General features: G+C 46.4%; 1 protein-coding gene across 14 annotated transcripts in view; it reads left to right on the forward strand.

The window, feature by feature from the left end:
• TRAK1 (trafficking kinesin protein 1) overlaps positions 1–25,352 on the forward strand; it is a gene marked incomplete at its 5' end in the record, with an annotated part of 168,484 nt that overhangs the window by 97,822 nt on the left and 45,310 nt on the right. For 3 of the 14 annotated variants that reach the window (XM_081073099.1, XM_081073103.1, XM_081073104.1), the window contains one exon: positions 6,174–6,374. The exons of 8 other annotated variants lie outside the window; for them this stretch is intronic. In XM_081073099.1, the coding sequence (XP_080929225.1) occupies positions 6,311–6,374 (64 nt within the window). Of the gene's footprint in view, positions 1–6,166; positions 6,375–13,679; positions 13,983–25,352 lie in introns of those variants that run through there. 3 more of the 14 variants (XM_081073093.1, XM_081073100.1, XM_081073105.1) reach the window with 2 other exon arrangements.

The following is a 25,352-nucleotide window of genomic DNA, read 5'->3' on the forward strand; positions in this document are numbered from 1 at the left end:
GTGTACTTTGGCTCTGGGGTGCTCTGCTGAATGCCGTCTGCCTGCTTTTGGATGTCTCCTCGAAAAGCCAGGCTTTGTTCTGCCCCCCATTTTCTCCCCCCTGGAGGTGGGATGGGTGCCTGCTTTTCCTGTGCCTGAAATGAGGTGGAGATGCTTTGGGAGGGGGTAGTTGACAGCAAGCTGTTCCTTAGCAGCCTGCCTTCTGCCACCACAGCTCCATGACTGGCAGTGGCAATGTTTTAAACAAGAAAAATCAGAAAGAGAACTCTGCAGAAGCCTCCTGTTAGCTAAGTTTCTATAGCAAGTAGAGGGAAGGCCTGCCGGTAAGGCCGTGTGGTCAGAGAGCCCCACCAGCGCTGTCTGGTTAGGGCCCTTTTGGGCCTTCCTCTCTGTCTTAGGCTCCTGGCTGTCTGTCCCCAGGCGCATATGGAAGGTCGGCGATACTATTTCCTGAAGGGAAGAAAGCTCTGGAGACTAGGAGTCTGTTCCAGAGGGGGTTGGGGCCGTTGAGTGGTTCTGCTTCAAGCAAGAGGGAGAAGCACAGGGAGCCATCCTTAGACCAACCCGTTTGTTCATTGGGCAGTGCTGTGGCCTTGCGTGGCCTGCACTGATCACTGCGGGCCAGAGGAACGTGGCATGTGGCGACATCTGTCACGTCTGAGATGCTTTGGGCCGAACTCATATAACTGCATCATTTGTATTTCAATCCTCAGTTGTTAGTGTCTACTCACCTTCCAACTGTATTTGATAACAATCTACTGAAAATTGTTATACATATACATAAAATTGCATATATATGTATATGAATATTTAATTCATAGGCTCACATAAGTAATAATTTGAAACAGAAATCTTATTAAATTCTTTTAAACATTCAGATTTGATTGTAAATGGATTTAATTAGATTCCCCTAAGCACTGCAGACCAAATCTATCAGATTCTCTGAAATGCTTGCAAAAGAGAACACACAGCTTACCTTGCAGCTTCTGGGCGCATCCCCCTCCTACCTGGGTGTAGTTTGTGACCACCCATCAGGCCTTTCTGTTCTCTTACCTGCCTCCTTCTTCCATATTTGGTTGGCTTATTTGTCTCCACCCTATTTAGAGAAATCTTCACACAAGACTCTAGAAAAGATACAGTGGCACAGACAGAACAATCATACACACCGACCTTTCCCTACTTCTTAAAATGAATTAAAAATGTCTTCCTATTATAGTTTCCTTTCCTTTATATACCAGTTGCCTGGTTTACTTGGTTGCCCCCTTTGTTTTAATATTCATTGATATCGTGGCCTTTACAGACTCAGCTTGTTCCTTTTAACTATTGTGAACTGTATTTTCTTTCTGATGTTCAAATTGTCACAGTCTGGCCAGTGATCGTCCTTTTGAGGTGGTTTCTATGCCTCCTCATTTCTGCCCCAGACCATTTGGAGTGACTTTGCTTTCTTGCAAGCTGGTGTTGTAGGTCCATCTTGATTTTTCCTGCCTTCACACATGGAGTCAGCAGCTCTCCATGGAGCCTGTTAAGGTTTATTTCAAACCTGGGCACCAGAATCATGCTGGTTGGTGATGGGGGCGCCGGTGTCCTTGTTGGGCCACTTTCTTGACAGAGCTGGAAATAACATTTCTTTTGACTATCACCAAATCACATTGATATTTTCTATTGAACTCTTACTTTCCTGATTATTTTTTATTTTTTTTGTTAAAAACACCTTTTTGTTTTCTCTGTGAGATGCTCCCAGCTTGAGGTTTTTTTAATCTCCTTTAATCGTATCCTTTCATTTTTTTTTTCCTTTCAAATTTCATTTGTAAATAACCCTTGGATGTTTTCTCAATTATTGATGGAGTGGGAAAGTCTTTGGAGGGGACCGTGCCTGGTTTCTATCCAGATTTTCTTGGTGTTTGCTGAGCAATCCTGGACGAGCCACTTAAACCTTCTGAGCCTCTTTCCTTATAGATACAGGTTGGGTTGGCAGAGGGGAAGTAATTAGGTAACTGGGGTCTGAGAAGTGAGACGGGAAAAGCTGAATGCCTGGTATGTAGCCAGCATTTCCTAAATGGTGTTGGGTGAAGATGAGCGTGAGTGGGAGGTGGCTGGCAGGTGGCAGTCAGGCTTTTCTGAAGCTGCTCCTGGGACCTTGTCTATATTCCTAGCTCTGAAGGATGGGGAAGTGATGGGGAGCCCAGGACCATGTGTGGGCAGGGGGAGCTGCCTTTTCAGTGGCAATAAGCCTGGGCCAAGGGAGGGCAGTAACCCTGAGGAGGCAGTTGGAAGAAAGTATGACTCGGAAAGCAGGTAGGCCTGGATTTTCATCTCAGAACCATCTCTGCAGAGCTGATGTATGACTATCCTTCTGAGCCTATAAAGGGAAGTTTGGGTGTAGATGTTCACTTTGAAACTTCTCAAAGCCTATAAAATTCACCCATAAAGGACACTGTTTGTGCTTATTTAACACTCTCTGTTTTCTTCCTTTCCCATTTTCTTAAAAAGTAAATTGGATTGTGCCATCTTTGGACTTGATGTAAGTTGGGTTTGGTAATGCATTACTGTGAAGAAATGTGGCCTCCCTCCCCACCCCCACCCACTGTCACTCCTGCTCAGTCCTGTGAACTTAGTGCCGTTGAATCAATTATGCTGGGAAAAGATCATAAATGATGTTTCTACCTCATTTCCCTAATTATAGCTTAGAAAATTTTACTCTCTTTTTAATAGCTCATACTGGCTTATTTCCTATTTTAAAGGATTAGAGTGATAGAGATGATTCCAACTAACATTTATTGCAGACTCACTTTGTCCCAGGCACTGTGCTAAGTGCTCTGCCGTGCATTCATTAATTAAAGCCTTGCCCTGTTTATCCGGAGGGTTGTGCAATCACTCCATTTGTGTAGATAAGACTGTCTATCCAGAGTGTTGTGCAATCACTCCATTTGTGTAGATAAGACTCAGGTGTCTAAGGAGGTCACAGAGATGGCGAATGAGGAGCCTGGACCAAACCTCGGGCCATCTGATACCAAAAGCTCATGCTCTTAACTATGAAATTAAATTGCCTGACATTACTGTGTCCATCCATTCTTTCATCCATCCATCCATCTACTATTTTTTGATTTTATGGTGATTTAGTATGAATAGATTATTCAAACAAATTCATAGCACAGTGAGGTAAATGTGCCACACTTTGTCTAAGGCATTTCTGGCCTCACCCAACTTTCTGTGACGCTTTGTGGGTTTTCATTTTCTGTCCCTTTATTGCGATTTCAATTTGCAAATTCATATTAGATCCCCCCCCCCCCCAGCCCACCAGACATTCTGGATTGAACCTGTTGAACATGCTGGTTTTTGACACATCTGTTGACTATTGACTGGTTTATTTATGAGGTCTACAATCCTTTTTAGAAATACCTTAAGGGACTTTAAAGGAATAAAACCTGGACAGACCTTGGGACTCCAGGCTCTGCCCACCTGTCACGAGGTATGACATCTGAGAGGGCCGCTCCGTGGTCTGCAGTGGGGTTATTTACAGGTGCCATCATTGCCAAAGAGAGAGGCGTGATAAAGGACCAAAGGGAGAGATGACATGTGTTCAGATAACGGGGGCAGTTATAGCAGGAATTAAAATCATTGTCTGCTGACTTTAAATAGGCAGATGTCCCTGAAAATTTTAAATGTGTATCTTAAGTTAGGGTCAGAGAGGGAGGCAATGGAGTCTAAACTCTACTTTGATTGACCAGGAAAAATTTGGCGCTAGGTTTGGAATACCTTGGAGGAAGAAGAGAGGCCAGAGGGGCACAGGTCCTCCAGGGTGTAGGGGACAGCCAGGGACAGTCGACCATTCCCTTGCCTCCTACATTTTCTGAACTTTCCCAAAAGCCTGTTTACAACTTGAGCAAAGATTCATCACCAGCGGCTTTTAACTTTCCTTTTCTCTCTGAGACTTGACGAGGTTCTGCTATTGGGTGGTACCAGAGGGGCAGGAATCCCGCATTCCACAAAGGGGCAGGACCTGCTCTCAAAGTGTAAGGCTGGGCCGAATGGGTTTCGTCAGCCCCGTGGCAAGTGGGAAGGTCTGCTTGTAGCACTCTGCCCTGGTGTGCAGACATAGCTTGGGCAAGAGTCCCAGGGCCCTAAAGTGAGGAGAGGGTACCCTGGAGCTGAGAGGTGAGGGGATAGAATGCTAGCTTTGGGGACATTATAACAGCATTAAGGGTTCCTCTGCCTCCAATGATTTAGGAAAGTTGAGATAGATTTATATATAGTATAGATTTTATATATACATACACACCATATGTATATGGTATGCATGTGTGCGTGTGTATATGTACATAGTTTTCCTCTTAATGTTCTACCAACACACACAGACATATAAATATATACACATCCTCTGTAATCTCTCCCTCACCACAGCATCCGTCCATCCATTCTACTGAAGAGCCTTGCCATTCAAAGTAGGGACTGGGGACCAGCAGCATTGCAGTCGTGTGGGAGCTTGTTAGGAATGCAGCGTCTTGCCCTACCCCCACCCCCCTGTCCCCCACCCCCCACCCAGCGACCTGCTGCATCAGAATTTGCATGTCAACAAGAGCTCCCGGTGCTTCACAGGGCAGCCGTCAGCCCTGCCTAGAGGGATGCCTTTTCCTGCTACAAGTTTATTAATTGGGGCATTGTATGCCCCTGAAAGAATAAAGGGAACCCATCCCTGTTTGGTCACTGTGGAAGGGAAGAAGCATGCCCTCCCAGTAGTGGTAAAGGGACCTTTCATTGGTACTCATTTGAAAATGATGCAGTCTTGGTAGAAAGTTAAGGGGGAAACTGAACCAAGGCCCCACTGCTGCCCTTGACAGTGACTCCCAGTTACAGTACTCAGCCAACGGGCCAGTGGGGTTCTCTGGTAGTTTTGTTCTAGGGCAGCGGTGTTCAACCCAGAGAGTTTTGCCCCCTGGGGACATTGGGCAGCATCTGGTTGGTTGTCACATCTTCAGGGAGAGAGGGTGGTACTTCTGGCATCTACGTGGGTAGAGCCAGGGGTGCTGCTCAACATCTGACAATGCCCAGGACACCCCCACCATAAACAATGATGTGTCCCCAGATGTCGGTCGTGCCGAGCTTCAGGAATCCTGCTGTAGGGGACGGATTTCAACCCACAGGAAGTCTAAAACCTGCCTGATTATTCGGTAGCTCATATTTCTGAGATACTTTCAACATGCCAAACACTTAGAGCTACTAACTGTTAACTCCGTTTTTTCTTTAAAGGAAATAAAACATTACAGATACATTTGTAAGGACCATTTCAAAGCCCTGTTCCCTCCATCCTTCCCCGGAGGCAACCACCTTCCTACAGGTGGACCGTTTCCTCCTGGTGTGTATTTTCATACTTTGATGACACATGTGCGTGTCCATCAAACAGTATAGTTCATTGTACGGGCCCCTTTGTAATGGCGCTCTGCTCTATTTGCATGTTGCAGGCTGTTTTTTCCAGAAGTTTGAGCAAAGGCATGAGCAGAGAGCAGGACCGTGTCTAAATGAAAACGGTTCCTAGGTAATTTACATTTCTTTTGGGTGGTGGTCAAAAAACAAATTTTTTTGGGGGGGCGGGGGTTAAAAATTTTAAGAAAAGACGTTTAATGTTTTAAATCAGGTTGAGGAAAGAACACCAGAAGTAATGGTTGCAGATTTTAAAAGGTGGCAGTTTTCCAATGCGGACTCTGTAGTGGCCCAGAATCCAGCAAATAAACCTGTCCTGACATCTGTGCGAGGCGATGATGGTGTGAAGGCCTTGGCCCCCCCACCTGCCTGCACCCTTCTTCCTCCCTGAGTGGCACCTCTCAGACCCTGTTCTCAGCATCCTTGGAAGACATTGCCTCCATCTCTGCATCATTTTTCAGAGCCGGCCAGTTTCTATGGCAACTGATAGATTGAAAGATGAGCGGCGAACAGGAGGTGAGGTTCGAGTGAGATCTCAGGGTGGTGGTGTGTGTCCCTGACGTCACCCTCCACAAGCTTGGATAGGACGATTCTGGCTACTCCCATTCAGGGCTGCTGGCCGCTTTATTTGCAGGGCTGCCAGGGTCTCTGATAGCTCTGCAAATTGCCTCCCTTTCTGCTCCTCCTACCCGTCTTCCCCCCGGATTTTTCCTCTCACTGCCCCTTTTCTGTTTTGGCTCCAGACTGTCATCCATAATGCTCAAATTAATTCTGGTGTGTTTTGAGATGCTCTCCTGCCCCGTGTTCTGGAAGGGCAGGGAGGCATGGCAGCGTTGTACTTGACGTGGATGGCGCTGTGAAGTGCGTTCTTCCCTCTGAAAGAATACTGACTATGCAGAAATTTATCGAAGCGGATTATTATGAACTAGACTGGTATTATGAAGAATGCTCAGACGGTAATTATGACCCCCCGCAAAACAGGGATGTGTAGGAGCATTGTCTCCCGGGAGGCGGGGGAGGGTGTCCTGAAACCTTTCCAGGGAGATGGGCAGAAGGAGGGGGCACAGGAACCCACACCACCCGCAGACATGCGTGGCTGTGACAATTTCCAGGGCATGGTGGAGGACGGCAGGTGGGCAGGGCCCGTTCCCACGGGAGACTCTGCGGTCGTCAGGTCTTTGCTCAGAAGGAGAGATGGTGTTGGTTTGCTGGGCTTACAGCGTTATACTTCTGTTGGATTGAATTCTCTCTGGGGTGAGGTGTGTGTGTGTGTGTGTGTGTGTGTGTGTGTGTGTGTGTGTGTGTGTGTGTGTGTGTGTGTGTGTGTTCGCTGTCCTCTGTGCTGTTCGTGGAGCTAGGGAGCAGTGTATTTAGGAGGTGGCTCTCTGGACTGTCAGCAGCAGGCCTAGAAGAATCCGCCCTTTTCTGAGCCCAGACCTGCAGCCCAGGGAGGTTGGAGAAAAATGCCAAAGGAGCGTCCCACCTAGCAGGCCATTCAAATGAATTTTGCTAGTGGGATCCCACAGAGATGGGTGGGGAGGTGTTGGGAGGGGTAAGGAGAAAAGTCTCCTCCTGTCACAGTCTCAGTTTGTGCAGGGAGGGTGTGGCACATTCCAGAGGAGACTGGGTGGAGTTTGGGCAGCTGGACAGGCCTCAGGTTTCAGGCGCAGGGGAACTAGCACTGAGGTCCATTCTCAGAGAGGCCACAGGGGAGTGGCCTCAGGCTCCTGTGGTGTTGGCATCGAAACTGTGCATGTCACATTTAATCTGTCTTTCTTAATTTCTTCTTTAAAATGACCCTCGAATCACATGCCTTTACACATTCAACACACAAACAGGATACAATTGATATATACACTTTAGGGGCTTGTTCCCCAGTGATGATATGTTCCCAGCCCCACATGAGCCATTAATAATAGGTAGGATAACTGCTTTTTAATTGAATGGGGAGTTTCAGATGGCTTGAACCGTGACTACCTTTGACTAACCTGAATGATGTAACACTCTGGGAGCTGGCCTCATTAGTAAGCTGAAGAGCTACATAATTGTCTCTTATCTGCTGATTTCCGCCTTGACTGTGGACGACAGGAGAGGAACCAAGAGGCTGGGGGGGGGAGCGGTATTTAAATGTGCTAAGAAACTTCCTCAGTTGAGCCCCCCCACCAGCATTAGATGAAGACAGTGTCATGTTGAGTCTGTGTCTTTAAATATATTGAGTAATGACGATGGTGGGCAGCTCCCAGGGTCCCGAGGGGAAAAGATGATGGAATTCTTCTTTTCTTTTGAGTATATTATTCTTAAAGCAAGTTCCCATCCTGTTACCAAGCCCCAAGAGGCAATAAGAGGGGTGCTCCTTTTCGGAAGCCATCGTTGACCTCTTGTGGTATCCTTGGTGACATGTGACTCGCTGAACTCTCCATAACTTTTTAAAGTATGGACCTCCAAGGACCACTGGACTAGGGAGCACTGGTTACACTACAACACAGCACCTGTGCCTTGGCCTGTGGACGAGTTGGGTGTGGCCATGGCTCCCACGGATCCATTCTAGCAGCAGGGGAGGAAGGTTTCTTACTATCTTGACCCAGTTGCCACACCGTCCAGCTCTCTTTACACCCTTGTCTGTGGAAAGAAAGCCAGTCACTCGTAGTGATCAATCTGGAGGGCGAGAGAAGGCCTGCTCTTATCTACAGGTCTGTCAGAAGGATTTTCTTACCCAGCAGTTTCTCAGTTGAGTCTTTTGGCCCTGAGGCAGCCAGATCTCTCTGCTTCCGAAAAAGAGAATGGAAGAAGAGGTAGCTCATCTGTTCACGGGTAAATAAATGTTGATTGTAGTTATTGTCTGAATGTGTGTTGAGCAGAATACTTGGCATTTACTCTCCATCCCAAGTTGGATGAAGGGGAAAAGGCCATCGGGACAGAACTTACTGGGACAACTGGCATCCCATTTTAAAGATAGTTAGCAAAACAAGGATGGAAAGGAAAGCCCAGAAAGGAAGCCCAGAAATAATCTAGTTTGGGAAACCCATGAAAGGGGGGGATTTCAAGTGTATGCTAATTTTGGTCTTACTTGTGTACAAATTTCTAACTAGTTGGGTTCTTTCCCGGCGGGTTAGTCTAGAAATGCAATTTGTCTCTATTTTTATGTATCTTTAAAATTGCAAGTCAGTCCTTCATCTCCCAGTCCTAACCTTCCTAGTGAGAAGACCTGGCAGGAGTCAAAGACACAGCATTGCTTTGTCTCTCTTATCATTTGGAATTTGAGTCTTAAATGAGGGAAACTTCTAGGGAACTTTCCATACTAATAACAAAAGATGAGTCAAATGTTTTGAAAAAGATGTAAAATCATCCTATATGTCAAGAGTTACTGACTCACTTAAATTGCAGGGTTGGCACTGAAAAAAAGTAATACGTAAATCTGGGTGGGAATGTAGATTTCAGGACAATGAGGAACCGTCTTATAAAGTTAGAATTAAAAAATGGCTGCTGTTCTCGTGTTATCTTTGAGGTTTAGGGGAGCTTCAGTCAATGTTGGATAAGTGTAGCTTTCCCCCGTACCAGTTTTGGTTGTGGAGTCTTACACTCCATCCCTCCACCCCACCTGCCCAACAGACAATAAGGCCCCAGAGAGTATAGCAAGGGGCATGAAGGGCAGGGGCTTAGATTAGTAAGACATTGGAGGGCTCGACTTCCCAGTACCTTAAAGTAATTGTTAGAGATTTAAAGTAGTCAGCCATCAAACAGTGTAACAGAGGCCTTTGCAAAATTCGCAGTTTACTGTTTAGACTCTGGTGTTAAACACGGTCATGGTTACCTGCATTGGACGCGTCCCAGCCCTAATTGCAGAATCTCTAAAACCTGGCAGATCAGGAAAACCCTCGGTTAAGTAACAAAGCAGGTTCTCAGACCCACTCCAGACCAGGAGAGTCTCTGAAAATCTGAATTTTGAGCACATGCTTTTGGTGATGCTTTATATCAGGTGTGTTTGGGAAACTGGGCGAGTGTCGGTGGACACCAGCCCTACGCACGGGGGTGGTGCTGGAAACTCCTTCCTTTAGGTCTGTTACAGAATCTTACGCTGTTTCTTGGCTACACTGGGCACTTAAAAAAAAAAAGAGTGCTTTAAGAGGATGAGGCCTCTTTAATGTTCAAAAAGGCTTGGGTTCAAGTGTATGTTCATAAGTGAAAGAAATAACACACTCTTGTAGTTAGTCTAGGGAGAGGTAGGATAGCAGAGCCCTGGCCTGGAGTTTGCACTTGAGGTCTGTTTTGCATTCTGTGTGGCTGTGTGGTTTGGGCCACTCCTGGGACTTCGGAGAGCCTCTGTCAACCCAGTTTCCCCATCTGGAAAATGGGATAAGCACACTGACCAGAGCGTTTTGAAGAGGGTAAAGAGTGTCAGTAAAGTAAGGGCTTTTTGTAAACAGTGAAGGGCTCGGCCAGGGCTTAATTTTGTTTTCTCAGAAATACCGTGTTTCCCCAAAAATAAGACCTAGCCGGACAATCAGCTCTCATGCGTCTTTAGGAGCAAAAATTAATATAAGACCCAGTCTTATATTATATAAGACCTGATATGATATGATATGATACGATATGATATGATATGATACCCAGTCTCACATTATATAAGACTGGAGCTTATATCATAGTAAAATAAGACCTGGTCTTATATTAATTTTTGCTCCAAAAGATGCATTGGAGCTGATTGTCTGGCTAGGTCTTATTTTCACGGAAACACAGTAGTACTAATTATTAAGTTCTTTTTAAAAATAGTTTGGAAAAGGTGCATGGTTTATAGAACCCAGGTGTAGTATTTAGACCACCTGTTTCTTGCTGCAGCTTCTTTTGTAGTCTTCCACCCTCATCTCCCCCCTTATACAGTATTAAAGATTCAAATGTCAGGGCAGGAAGTGGTCTACTAGTTTGTAGGGATTTATAAATGAGGAGACTCAAGTAGATTGTCGAAGTTGTTCCTTCGACACTACTTACTCCCTAGTGAAAATCCGTGACAATACACAAGGGCAGTCACATGTGCTGTTACTGCCTTGACTGCAGTGACCTCTGAAATGCCACCCCAAACTGGGGATGGCTGGCTTGTGAGTGAAGTTTTGTTAGAGGTGTTTTAAGCATAAATTGAAAAGCTAGGTTGCTAGGTTTTTGAGATGGTTTTCTAATTCTCCTGCCTTCTGTGTCAAACAATGTAAACAGGCCCCATTTTTTCATCTTGTGTGTATGGTGGGATATACCTTTGGTGGTAGGTATACCACCTTTTCCCTGTCCAGATAGTGCTCTTCTGATGGCTGTTCAAGTGGTTTTTGTTTTATTTTGTTTTTAAAGGGGATTACATGTAAATGTATAATGTAACCGTACGTTTTTATCACTAGCTTTGTTTGGTAGAGAGAATGTTTTCCCTCAGATGTCGAAGTGGAGGTCTAGAAAGCTGACAGGAAGGACAAAGTAAAGCTCGAGTTTTTAAAGCTTCGTGTTTCTCTTATTTATTTATTGTTAAAAATAGCATACGCGAGGTCTTTGGAGGAAATGACCCTCAATAACCAGCCGCTCTGCTCCGTGTGAGCAGAGGCGTCATACGTAAGGGGGGCAGCATGTAGAACATTGAGAGAGGAGCACCTCCAGATGGCATGGGGTAGAGTGGACGGGGGATACTCGAGGCAGGGGTCAGGTGGGGTCAGGAGGGCACAGAGGCTGCAGGGAGATGCACGCCCTGGAGGCCAAGGTGTACAGAGACATCTTGAAAAGAAGGGTGTCCTTTAGGGCGCTCCTGTCCCGTGGACCTTTTTGTGATGAAATGTTCCGTTCCGTGCGATGCAGTGGGGCAGCCACTAGCCATGTGTGGCTATGCGGTGCTCGAAATGTGACTAGTGTGGCTGAACTTTGAATTTTAGTTAAATTTAAATGTAAGTGGCCCCAGTGGCTTGCAGCCACGCTTTGCACAGGGCAGGGTAGAGCTTCGGGAAGATGACTTCATGGTGGTATGTTAAGTAGATCTGGAGAGGGACACTCATAGAACGCCATCCCTCTGCCCTGCAGGAGGCAAGTGACACCTTCCTCCTGTGGCCCTTCCCATCTGGTGTTCCCAGAGATGGGTCATGAACTCACTCCCTGTCTCCCTACTTTGGGCCGCAGGGGCTGGCCCTCGCCTCTGTGATGGCACTCACACCTGCGACTTGACTCTCTGGGGCCAGCAGCTTTTCCAGGGCTGGGCCGGGCCAGCCTCAGCGCCGTGTTCCATGTCCATTTCCCTATCTCTCCTTGGCTCAGGGACTCCGAGGCTTTCTCACTGGTCTTTAGGGGTCGTGTTTTGCTTTGGCTTTTGGACAAAGTGCTCTGTCACAGAAGAGGCTCCTTGGCCAGTATCTGCCTTTACTTTGAAGTGAATGCAGATGTGGATGAGGTTTGAGAATCCCCTCACATCCCCTTGGAAGGAGGAGAGGAGAGGGGAGGGAAAGGAAGGAGGCGGGGAGTATCCTGAATGCTGAAACCCAGAGAAATGGGATGACATGACGAGGCTAGGGGGGTGGTCTTGTGTCAAAACGCCACATCCTAAATGTTTTTTTAAATTTTTATATATTTAAAATTTTTTTTTTATTATATAACGTATACAAACTTGGACACCATTCGTTAAGGGGAGTGTAGATTTGAGATAAAAGATGAGTCCAATCAATTTAGTTATGAGTAAAATCACTTAAAAGTATTTTCAAGTATATGAAAGCAGCTTTTGTTTTCATTTGTATGCATGAAGGCCCAGCCCAGTGTCAGTCAGTCTGCTATGTGCTGAATGAATAATGCACCAGGTGGAAATTCTCCCTTCCCCGCCCTTCCCAGGGTTTTACACTCATTGTCATTTGACTTGAATTAACAAACCCCATGTGATAACATTTACTCAGATTAAAGAAACATGTCCCCCCCCTAAAGGTGTATCTTTATTTAAAAACTTATGAAGATTTTTCAAGTATGATTATGAACTCCCTACCACTGAATCTCTAAAAGCTCTTTTTACAAAGAACACATCTTTAACGTCATAAAATGTAGCAATCATTTCCAGGTTCCAAAAAAATTAAGTAGACATGCATACTTCCCTAGGTTTTAATTTTTTAATAAAATCCTTATTCTCTTCTGGCGGCCTTCTGGGTAGAGGCACTCGTCTCTGGTCTTTGATTATTTTTATGGAGGTAGCAATTCAATCTAGCAGACTTTTAGTTTAGCAGTTTTTAGCTACCTAAGCAGGCGGCTCGGCTGAAAAGATTCAAAGGTGAATGAGACCTTCGTCTCTGAACTTGAGCACAGAATTCTTTATGACGAAGGAGGTGAATTGACAGAGCAGTGGAATACGTCTCCTGCTGTGGCTTTTAGGAGCGGGGAGACCTGCCACTGTATAGCCGCGAGGTGGCTGAAGGACTGAAATTGCAGAATGTGCTGTGATTCTCTGAGACGCCAGTGCTCTGGGCCACCTTTCAGCAGGTTTGATGGAAGAACCTGCCATCTTCACTGTTACAGGCAAAATCAAACCATACAGAGGAATTGGTATTGAGATACGCACTTAAACTGTGGGTTATTTTTCCAGGCAACATTGCAAGATAGTAGGCAATAGATTTTTTTTCCTCCCTTCTCCTAGCAGTGGAAGAGATCGTTATATACTTGGCTATAACTACACAGATGGAGGGTGAGAGTGGAATTTATAAAATGCAGTTTGAAAAAGAGCAAATATGCAGTGGCGTTATTACCAAAGAAAGACTAGGATGAATTAAGCTTAACGCGGGTAATGGTTACTGCAATTTGTTTTTTCCCTTTTGCTAGAAGTCAGATTAATCACTTTCTTCCCCGTTTGGCACTGAGTCAGGCTGTTGTCACAGTCAGATTTGTCTCCGCTTCTGAAGCAGCCCACGGGAAAACCTTCATCTGAGGGCATTGGGCAATCATTCACCAGGCACCTCCAACACGAGAGCCCCACCTTTAGACGGGTGTACCTGTTTAAGGCTTGGTTGGTATTACTCTGTGCAGTTGCTATGAAACTTCCAGGACGGTACCATTCCTCCTTGCCTCTGGGGTAGGGCAGGGGTGGGGAGAAGAATCTGGAGGCAGAGAGCTTGCTTGAGGTCCTGCACCTGCCTGCCCTCCTCCCCTCTGAATCCACAGCATCTGGCAGGGTCACCCCACAGCTGGGCGGGGCATTCCGCTCCCGACAGGTGCTTTGCCTGCCCCACTCCTCCTCCCAGCTCAGGAGAGCCACCCCTTCCGGTCATCCTGGACGATGCAGGGCCCATGGCCCTGGGTACACCCTCCACTCCAGCTGAGCCAGGGTATGACCTCCGTCCCTGCCAGGGCCTAGTGTGGCCCCGAGGGCTCGAGCCCCAATGGCTCCTCCAGGCAGGCAGCCAGGAGCTCCCTCAAGGACAGCCCTCTAGGGCAATGTTTTGGCTTTGGGGTGACTTTAGCAATGTCCCTGAGAGATGAGGGAAGGGAAGAAGACTGTTTTGAGTACAACGGCCAAGATGAAAAGCGGAAACCCACCAGTGAGCAGCATGAAACTCTGGACCTCGTGGAAGAGGGTAATTCTGTCCTTTGCTCAAATCTGATCCTTTCCCTCTTAATGTGTAGATAGGCCTGTCAGTTCCACTGCTCTCACAGTACTCTTTTCTTACTGAGCTGTAACGTCAGACACACAGATCTTACGTGGTAAGTGGCTTCATGACATTCATGGGAAGCCACTACGAGGGACGCACATTTCTAGCACCCGGGGAAGTCCCCTCATGCCCGTCTAGTTTACACCTCCCTCCTGGGAGACCATGGTCCTGACTTGGGTCACCTGAGATTTGTTTTGCCCATTCTTTATCTGTGCAAGTGGAATCAAACAGTGTGTATTATCTTGTCGGGCTTCTGTGGCTTCACTAAGGTCTTTGAAATTCATACATGTTGTTGCAAATATCAGTTGTTGTCTTTTTTTTCCTTTGTGGCATTCTAGCCCTCCGTTTTAAGAGTTTTAATTGTTTTCTTGTGACTGAACAGGTTTTGGTAAATTAATGGACAAGAGACTGAGTCATTATATATAAAACATGGCATTGTTTATTTTAAAACATTAGTGATCAGTGATTTGAAGTAGTGATTTTTTTTTTTTTTAACTTGGAAATATTTCAAACAGAAAAGTACAAGGGCTGACATTGGAATCACCTGGGAGCTCACCACTGTGCTCTTATCGGGGTGCTGCTTTTGGAGAAGAGGGCTGGTGTTAAATAAAGATCTGCCCAAATGCTGGGTGTGAATTTCCTAGTTGAGCCTCTGGGGCTTTCACCCACAGTCCAGAGAAAGGGATTTTGAGGAGAGTGAACCAGGATATTTAAACAGTGACTGAAGGGATGGTCTCTAGGTCTTGAGGAAAAGCAATCAGGATACCTTTTCAAAATTCTGCTCTGTGGTGGCCTATGTTCATGTCTCAGCATAACTCTTAAAATTATTTATAATTGGCCGTATACAAAACGTTTATGTCCTGAAAATATTAACGCTTCACCTACAGGACAGTACAATGCATTTAATTGGAGAAGGGGGTGGGGAACAGCCAGAAGAGAGAGCAAAGGGGCTCAGTGCTGAGGTCTGGTACCCAGCCTGGCCTTTTCATGAAAGAGACCGTGGACGTGAAAGGAGAAAGGGGTGACAGGCTGATGAGGACTGTGCATTTCTTGGGTTCCCAGAAATGCTCGAGAGAAGGCCGTGCGTCTGCTGTTGTAGAACTAGGGCCAGCCCAGATGTCACTGCGTCTGCTGTGTCCCGTGCCGCTGTGCTACCCACGGTGCAGCCTGTGTACCCGCCTGACCTGAGAGCTTGTTCGACATGCAGACTCTCAGGCCCCACCCCGAACCCACTGAGTCAGAATCTGCATTTTAACAAGATCCTAAGGGGATTCTTGTGCACATGAAAGTATGAGATGAGCTGCTGCCTTAAAGGATAGCAAAAGGGTTTTAAAAACCAATCACGGACCCTTTGCTTCTAAATTCAAGGCTATGCCAGATTCTGGAACAGTGTCATGTAGCCTAGTCAAGAGAAGGAAAAAAATTGTATTGCCCATATTTCATATAGATATATTTTTGTATGCCTCTCTATGTTTCACTTTTTAAAAAACGTAATGATAGCCAATGTTCATTGTGCACTTACCATGTGCCAGGCACCATTCTAAGTACTACTTTATGTGGATTTGTGCATTTACTACTTCAGAAAACCACATGAGGTTAAGTACTGTTATAATTTTCATTTCATAGGTTTAGAGGAAACTTAAGTTAAAAACTCATCTGAAGTCACAGCTAGGTCGTGGTTTCAACCTGGGTAGAATGGCTCAAGGGCTCTCTGCTCTTAAACACTTTGCTAGAAGTTCTCAACGTGTGGTCCCCATCCCAGTGCTCCGCACCTTCCAGGAACGTGTTAGGAAAGCAGTCTTGAGCCCCTCCCCATACCTGCAGTCAAACACTCTGGGGCGGGCCCTCTGGCTGATACCAGACCAGTGCACACTGTCCTGTGTTGGCCCACATGGCACAGACGCCAGGGTCTCTGTGATCATATTGGACCGGGGGGCCCTGCTCTGTATTTGCCGTCTTGTGACAGACTTACATTCTCTTCCTTCCCTCTTGTTTGTTCCCATCCCATTTTGCTCCTTTCTCCAATAAAATATTGTTCACTGTCCTACAGGTGAAGTGTTAACAATAGTTTCCTCAGTAACCTCAAAAGTAACCTCAAAAGAAAGGCACTTTATTGCCAACGTGCTTCATTTTCTTTGTAAAGTAAAATTCACAAGGTTTGCTCCCGGCCTGAAGGAAGGAAATCTCTGGCGTAGATCAGCAAGACAGAGGTTTGGTTTGGTTTCTGTGGCCAGTTTTGCTGGAAACCTGTATCCAGAGCAACCTGTTTTTCTCCGACACTATTACCCCACGCTTGTCTTAACTTAATGAGAAACAAGTCCCACGCGGGAGAGAAATGCTCTGCGAATAGTGAAAATGTGTGCAGGATGTGGGCATAATTGTGTGCCCTGGATTCTAAGATGGTTTTCTACGCTAACTGGCTTCAAAGAGGTGCTTTTGGTTGAAAGCCAAAGGACAAAGTTAGTATTTGATAGTTGTGGGTACGGGAGACACCTGTTCTCTTCCGGTCACCTTGTGGGGGTGATAGGCACTTTTTAATGTCATTTAATCTTCAAAACAGCCTTTGAGGTCAGCGCATTCCCGTTTGCAATCACAGCAGCCTTGGCTCAGACAAGTTGTCGTTGTCCTGACCCCCACAGCTGTAGGCACAGATCAGGACCCTCACTCTGCCTTGGGGGTCTGCCTTCCACAACACCCAGGCTGTAAGCTAACCGAGTCCCTTTCCTCGACTTATCTCATTGAATCTTAAGGGAGAGAAAATACCCGGCTTCGGGTATTTCGGGTAAATACCCGGCTTGCAGGCGCAGAAACGGAATTGACTTCAAGCAATACTGAGTGGCATTAGTGGAGAGGACTATGCTTGTTTTCCCCTGACCCCTTGGTCCTGGGGGAGGTCAGGGGCTGGGGCAATCGCAGGGCTGCTGGGCGTGAAGTTGTAGGTTACGTCTCTCGTGTCCAAGCAGCACCACGGGCACCAGGAAAACACTGGTAAAGAGAGTGAAGTTTTGTTGTCAGGTCCTTGTGGTTTGTTGCGTGGCAGAGTACCACGCTTTCTTAAGGAAATGCCTAAGAAAAGCCAGACTTGGTCATTTTTTCCCACCTGGATGCTTCTGAGGCTGTTACCCAATGGCAAGATCAGTCGTTCAGCTCCTGGCAGGATTCAAAAAGAGCACATGGGATGGTCTGGGGTTTCCTGAGTGCTCTGATCTGCAGGTATAGGTGTTCTGAGCGCATGGGCTGCTGGAGAGACGGCATCCGGTCCTTAGAGGGGCTACAAACAGGCAGCAGCAGTGGCAGCACTAAGGGTAGTTTTCAGCTGTCGAGCACTAGCCAGAACTTAGCATCAGGAGAAGCGGAGATGAAAGAAACACCACTTGGCAGTGGGAACCCAGAGCCTGATGGCGCGAGCCCCGGGCCAGCCCCACGAGTCTCTGTCCACAGCTGCACCCTGCTGGGCCGTCCGAGGTCGCCACTTGGATCCAAGGCTAAGCAAGCATAGGAAGCAGCACACATAGAGCACATTCGTCCAGTTGAAAGGGAAGCCCTGGGCTGCAGGCGGAGGGCTGGGCTGCGTCCCAGAGGTGGTTGTGATGCCACCAGCCACTGTGGAGTGGGACCTTGCCCCCCAGAGAAGGAGCCATCGGGCTGGGCTCTGGGGTTTGTGTTGACAGTGAGGCCAGTGGCACGTGCAGGTGCCTGTAGGACTCTCTCCTTCCTATAGGGTTGTGGACGAGGAAGGAGGTGACCCCACTTATGGGTACCGCCCTCAGCACTGTTCCAAAGGTCTCTGCTAATGGTGTTTATTATCTGGGTCCAGCCTGGGGTTTTGTTGTTCGTATCCATGGCTACCCATGCACGTCTGCAGTGACGTCAGATGCTCAGGGTGGTTCCCCTACTGGGGAGCTGGTACCAGCGTCACCCCAGGGCTGGCCATGGGCAGAGCTCACCTGTGGTTTGTGTATTTTGGGTCTCTTTGGTGCTCTGCCCACTTCTGGCACCTGTCCCCTGATGCCCTGCTGTTCTCAGCCTTCTTGTCTCTGAACTCCCCAACAGCACCTCTCACCTGGCCCTTCCTGCTTGCTCCTCTGAATTATGCTAATTATGCTTGTGTCTTGCCTTCTTAAGTAGGCCAGGATTCATTTATTAACTGAGGGTAAGATTCATTTATTTACTTGGCAGTGAAGAGCATTAACTTGGGGGGTAAAACAGATTAGGCCCTTCCATGAAAGTTCTGTGACCTTAGACACTTAAGTCATGTCTAAACTGTGGACACAGGTAATATTTTCCTCATAGGATGAATGTAAACACTAAAGGAGATGATAGACATCCAGCACTTAGCAGAGTGCCAGGCACAGAATGACCAGTCAAAAATGAGCCATTTGGTTATCACCCACTAGACCCTCATTAAATATCCTGGCGATGAATGGCCACTATTCATCAATACTGAATGTTCTAGTCTAGGGTGGGGTGGATGATTATGGCTTCCAACAGACCGGGTCCAAGTCCATGGTGATGTCCCACCTGACCTTGGACAAGCCACTTGACCTTTAAATGGGGAGCATATTTGTGTCATGGGGTTGTTCTGGGTTACAAGTGAAATACTATTTCTAGAATGCCCAGGGTAGCAGTTGGCATGTTGTCGATACTCAGTAGTCATTTCATTTCTTCTTCCCTGCCTCTTTAATAACTTTGGTGCCCTGCTCCGCCTACCTTGGCAAGAAAGTGAGCCAGTGAAATAGTCACACTAACATTTGAATTAATGATACAGAGGTCCAGTGCAATGTGGCCAGGGCGGTTCTGTCAGGCCTCTGGCCTTGGCATGTGACATCTCTCTCCCACCTCCCAGGGCACAGGCCCAGACTGCTCTTCGTAGCAGGCTGGCCTCTGCCACCGTGCCATCCCAGAGGCTGCCGTGTAAACCGGCATCTTTCACAGGAGAGGACTGGGAGCCGCAGTCTGCCCTTTTGCTTCCCGTTTAAGACCACAGCTGCTTATGAATGGATGCCTTTCTTGTTAATGCAGCTACTTGCTTAGCAACTTCATCATTTCTTTGTATCACATTGGACTTGAGCTTGCCCCTTTCCAGATGGCTTCTTATTTTCTCAGGATTCTCCAGGACACTTGCTTATCTTGGGGTGATAAGATACACACGAGGGCTTTTATGTGTTTACCCCTCTCTGGGGTGTTGGTTAGAATGAGCCTTTCCTTGCAAAGGCTGGTCCGGAAGTCCAACAAAAACCTTCCATTGTTCTGAGCATCAACTATGTGCTGGGCCCAAAAGAAGACTCAGCTGCCTTCATGTGGCTCAATCCACCTAGGTGGGAAGGGACATGGGACATTTGTAAAAATTAGGTTCGTGGTGGCTGTTGCCATTTTTGGTGGGCCCTCACCCTGTTCCTGTGCCCACTTCAAAGCTGCGTCAACATCGTTACGTTTTGTTTGTTTTTTAAACCAAATAATGTGTGTCTTACGGGTCTTAGTAGTGAATACGCTTGGGCTACTGATACATGCTATGACATGGCTGACCCTTAAAAACCTCATGCTCCGACGCCAGACACAGAAGACCGTATATTGTATGGTTTCACTCCTATAAAGTACCTAGTATAGGCAAATTAGAGAGAGTCTAAATTGTTTTGTAGATATTGAAGGGCATCAGCTAAGTGAGGGACTTGGCTGAACCTACAAAAGTGGCCCTAACTTGGGAGAAGGGTGGGGGGGGATGTCATGCTTGGGAAGAGAATTCAAACTCTTCTTAAAAACGGGAGAGAGTTGGCCCTTGGTTTGATGGATGTGTCATAAAATTGTTCTGCCATCTGAGCAAATTTTAATGACAGTTATCTAATGAAAAATAATCTAGTCATGTGGGGCAGACTAGTATCTGTATGTGCGTGTTATAAGTGCTGCTTCTTACATGGGTGCTTTGCTCTTCCTAAACTAGTTTGTTGTCTGAGAACTCCATTGTACTCTGCGGAAGGCTCTGTCTGGGGTGAGATAATAAAAGAATGCTTTTACATTGTCATGCAATGGGGACGTGTTGGAATATGGTGTATGTCGTTCAGAGGTGCTTGTTTATACGTTATTTGGTAACTTAAAATACTGAGGCGTAATTTACGTACCATCAAATTCACCCATTGGAAGTGGACAACTTAATGATCTTTAGTAAATTCACTGAGTTGTGCAAGCATCATCGTAATTTTGTTTTAGAACATTTGTAACCCCCAGCCCTCATGAGACCCCTCATACCTGTTTACAGTCAATTCCATTCCCACCCCCAATCCCAGGAAACCACGGGATGTCTGTCTCTCTAATTTGCCTACACTGGATACTTGATATGAATGGAACCAAACAATATATGGTCTTTTGTGTCTGGCCTCTGAGCATAAGGTTTTTGAGGTTCAGCCATGTAGCATGTATCAATCAATACTTCTTTCCTTTTATGGCTGAGTAACAGTGTGCACACATGGTTTTATTTCTCTTGGGTAGACACCTAGGAGACTCTTAAATCGTTGTGACCTTCGGTGAGTCGTCCAGCTTCTCAGAGCCTGAGTTTCCCTGCCTTCAGGGGTGGCGGTGCATGTGTCTAACCCACCAGCATTGTGTCTAGCCGAGATAAGTGGGGGTGGCTGCTGTGCAGTGGGGCCAAAACCCCCATTTGAAGATGTCCCCCTCCAAAGTGCTTTGCCAAGTCAGCCCAGTCTAAATAGATGACTGCCTGATGTCTTCCAAGGGAAGGCAGACTGTGAAAGGCAGAGTTTTTACGGTAGTAGACAGAAGACCTGAGACACTTGACTAAGGTGTCAGCTACGTGGAGGTGCTGTCCTCCTGCTGGGCCGTGGGGAGGAGCAGGAACTCCCCAGATGGAGAAGTGGGAGAAAGTGCCTACAAAAGGAAATAGCAGACGCACACACAGTGCCAGGCCTGACATCTGAGAGTGACAGCGCTAGGTGTGGACGAGCTGTGGTGGAAAATGGGCACGGCTGGCAGGTGAGGAGGCGAGAAGGGTAGGCTTGGGTCAGGTAAGGACGGTTCCTCTGTCTTATGTGTGGAGGCTGCCGCTTGTAGCAGTGGCGGAGCTGGTGAGGGTTTTTAAGAAGAGCGTTGACGTATGAAATTCAAAAGCATGGAGACAAAGCTTTAAAGGATGTCTATTTTGTAATGCCTGGAAACTTGGCATCAGGGGTGACTCATTTAGAATTTTATGGGAAGCTTTTCAGCTGTGGCTCTTAGGGTCTGAACCTCCCCGCCCCTGTGCACAGGGCAGGCACTGTTTATTAGGTCTACTTCCTGCAGGATCAAGGGCCAAATGTAGGGAAGCTTTTTCAGCTAACAACTGCTGCTATTGGTCAAAGTGAGAGAGGGATAATCCACTGATTTCGTGGAGCATTCTTTTCTCTGACACATAAGTACCAGCTCCTATCTCTACTGGAATTTCTAGGGGGTAGGTGTTTATTTTGAAAGTGTATTCGATATGCCTATAGTTTTTGTAATAAAAATTACAGAAAATGAAATTTACCTTTAAAAAACTGATATAAAGTACAGAAGACAGGAGAAATTATTGGGGAGAGGAGAGTAGAGGTCGGGTTCTAAAAAAAGTTGAAAAGCGATGTCCTAATTAATTAAAGAAATGACCTATAAGTAACACAGAGCCAAAACAACCCAAAATGCAAGTATATTGGGCAGTCATGAATATCTTCTCTCCATTCGTGTTATGGCTACTTGGCCTTTGAGTTATAAGAAAACAATGTTCTCCTGAGGGTTCGGGATATTTATAAATATAAATATATATACACATTTACATATGTTTTTGTATACATACATTTATGTATGTACACACTCACAAACGTATGTATGTACATATATATATATATATATATATGTACATATATACATACATACATATGTTTATGGGTAAAATATTCATCCATTCATTCATTTCCTCCAGAGATATATAAAACTGACTCGGGAGAAATGTTATCAAAATTAGGTTAAGAGGTGATGAGAGCTAATTGTTCTAACAACCTTTCACCAAAATATAGTACGTGACTGAGAAGTGAGGTCTGCTAATGGTAGTTTCTTGGAGAAGACTGATGAGACCTGTCGAACGAGCTCAAAAAAAGTCAGGAGGCTTAGGCTAAAAATGAACGATGATGATTTATTCAAGGATCCTAGGGTCTGCACACCAGAAACACAACTAGGCAATACCCAGCGTGTTCCGAAGAAGGAAAACAAAAAGTAAGAGTTCTTATAATAAAAAGTGCATTCTTGAGAAGAATCAGTCTGGCCTTCTTAGCTTCTGGATTGGTCCAAGATGGTCATCCTTTAGGTGACCTGTGGTCTGGATACTGAATACCGGAATATTCTTTCTTTAGTCCTTCAGAGAGTAATCAGAGGGTTATTTGGAGGTTTGATGTATATACAAGCTTTGGCACAGGACTGAAAAGTTCCAAAGTTTAAATTCCCGGGCTGGTTAAAACAAGAAGAGAAGCACGTCCTCAAGCTTCAACTTACTTGATTTTAGTAATTTAGCAGCTTGAATGTGGTGACTGTATTTCTTCACTCTGTTCCTTAGGTCAAAATGTCAAGGGGCCTTGTCAAGCCTGTTAATGTGATGAGAAGATGCAGGTTCTTAGGGAGAGCTGTGCTGGCACCTCCTTGCCTCCACCCATCCAGTCAGGCCTCATGGGTTCCACCTCTGACTTTCCCGCTCCAGCTACTACCTGAAGTCTGCAGCAGCTGCTGCCTGAGGGCTCGTTCTGAGGCCCCTGTCTAATCTGACCCCCTCACACCTCATCTCCCATTGTCTTCCTTCCTGTGGGGGTTTCTCTCAGACCTCAATTCCAGTCACCCCTGAACTTCCCACTGGCCGAACTCTTTTTCTGTTCAGGGCCTGCACACCATAGATATTTCAGATTTTGTGCCTGGCATTTCGTGTCTATGAACAGGAGCTGGAAAATGGATGCCAGCATTTATACCCAAAATTCTTTGGGGCATGGTGTAAGTCGAATAAAAGTTGCATTACTGATTTTCCGATGAAGGACCCCCTACCCCCACCCAAGCTGTGACGGCCAATCACAGTTCTCCCTTTCCCTGGTCAGCCAGCCCAGGACCACTCGCGATTCCACCTGCCATCCCAAGAGTAAGCATTTGATTCTCTTCTCATCTCAGAGTGGATTCTTCCGAACCAAGATTTAGCACCTTCAGCCTGGACAGGGCGTTCCTTCCAGGTGGGCCTCCTGCTGCTGTGGTGTGGATAGCTCTCTGCCTGGCATGTCACTCCACGGTGACCTCAGTGGCTGTCCCCTGCCGGTGATTGCGCCGGGGCAGCCCATCTTGTTTCTGACCTTCGGTGCCACGTGTCTGTCTCGCAGAGGGACACTAGGCCCAGGAAATGACATGCTCTTGGTCCCTTTATCCCAGCCAGAAGCCCAGATCCTATACTTTTTGATTCACTCCCCACCCTGTCTTACCTCTTAACTATCTCAGGAAAAGAGATCCCTTCTCTCCGATCCCCGGTGCCACCCAGGAGAACATTGGAGTCTTTCAACAGCCTTGATGTTGGTCACCCATCCCCCTAATTCACTGTGGCCAGGATATTTTCTGAAATACAACTCTCATATGGATGCTCCCCTTTGAAAAATCCTCCAGTGACTTCCCACTGCCCCATGATAAAAGTCTAAACTCCTTAAAGGGGGCTGCCCAGGCCTCCTAGAGCCTGGGCCAGGGGTGCCCTGACAGGCACGGGGGCTACCTGTTTTCTCTGCACCCCAGGAGGGTGGACCTCCTGTCTTGTTCAGCAGAGAGCCTGGCACGTGGTGACAAATGGTGTTTGGTGTTAGTTGGATACTGCTAGACGTGTGCTCTGTGTACTGCATATCTGTTTTGCTACTGTAGGTGTGTTGTACTTCTTCTAGGAGTTGGACCCTAGTTTTCTCATGTTAAGTTATTATAGAGGTTTATGTCTGTTCTTTCACTTTTAGGGGGAGAGGCATGTTTTTGGATGGAAGTGGATTTATTTGGTAGAGCGCCCTTGGTCAGAAATGCAACCTCCTTTTGAGTACTGTTCCCATGGAGACAGAAGCTTGACCACGGTTTACTGTAGATTATCTAGAATGTTGGTGCTTAGAAGTTGTAGTCTGTACTTGTCTTACTGTTTAAAGGTGTCATTTGTTATCTTACCACCTTCATTGGTATCACCCCTGCCTCCTTACTTTTTGGAAGAGAAAACCCAAGACACAATTACGGGGCTTGCCCAGGGCCTCCTGACCTATGGTTTTCTCCTATGAAAACCCAAGCCTCTGTTAAGGGGTCTTTCTTTCCCCTACACCACAGGTCCTTCTTGCTGTGTTTATAGTCCTGAACACTGGTGATTCGTGCTGACCTCAGCCTTGCCTGTATGTCCTTTGTCACTCCCAAGTTTAGCACAGGAGCCAGACTGGCCCGGTTCAGTCCCTGCCCTGCAGCTTTGTTCCCTGTGACCTTGGTTCCGTCCTTAACTTCTCAGAGCCTCAGTTTTCTCGCCTATGGAATCATCCTCACAACAGTGGGTACTCTGCAGGGTTGTTACAAGGGTTAACTGAGAAGCACATTAAATCCGCAGGCAGACACAGCAGGGACTCCGTAGATGTTAACTGCTTCCCCTGCTGGGAGTGACTTCTTATTTTGAAATTTGCCACTCAAGAGCTTTGGGACATCCGAGGAGCTATTTGCCCTCTCTGGGCCTCACTTTCCCATTTGTAAAATGGGGTTAATATAAGTACCCTACCCTGTAGTGTTGGCTTTGAGGATTACATGAGATAATCCATGTAGATGGCTGTGAACAAGGTCTGGCCAAAATCGGTGTATTCAGTCAAGGTTTGCGGCTGCTGTTACTGAAAAGTAACCTCAGTGACGACCCCGGGACCTTATACTGTAGATTGTATATTTTCTAGAAAAATATTTTAAGTGATTTTTTTTCTCTGTTAGTGCATGGTCACACCAAAAAAAAATTTTTTTAAAGGACAAAAAGGAATTAAAATGTGTAATTCCACCCAAATGTCAGTATTTGTATGGCTAGTCTAATTTGGGGGATTATATGTATTTCTAAAAACATACCTAGAATAATAATGCACATACTTCTACAGTGCGGAGTCAACAGTAAGTTTTCATTTATGCCTCTGACTTCCGGGGTCCCTACATCACTGTGCACCCCTAATTGAATGTGAAAGGGCACACTTAGCCTCCTATCACTGTGTGTGTAGTAATAGTATGTGCCTGACTGGTCAATGCTGGAAAAACCCACTGGCCCAAGTGTACATT

This window comes from Rhinolophus hipposideros (assembly GCF_964194185.1).
Source record: "Rhinolophus hipposideros genome assembly, chromosome: 14".
In the NCBI taxonomy this organism is placed as follows: domain Eukaryota; kingdom Metazoa; phylum Chordata; class Mammalia; order Chiroptera; family Rhinolophidae; genus Rhinolophus; species Rhinolophus hipposideros.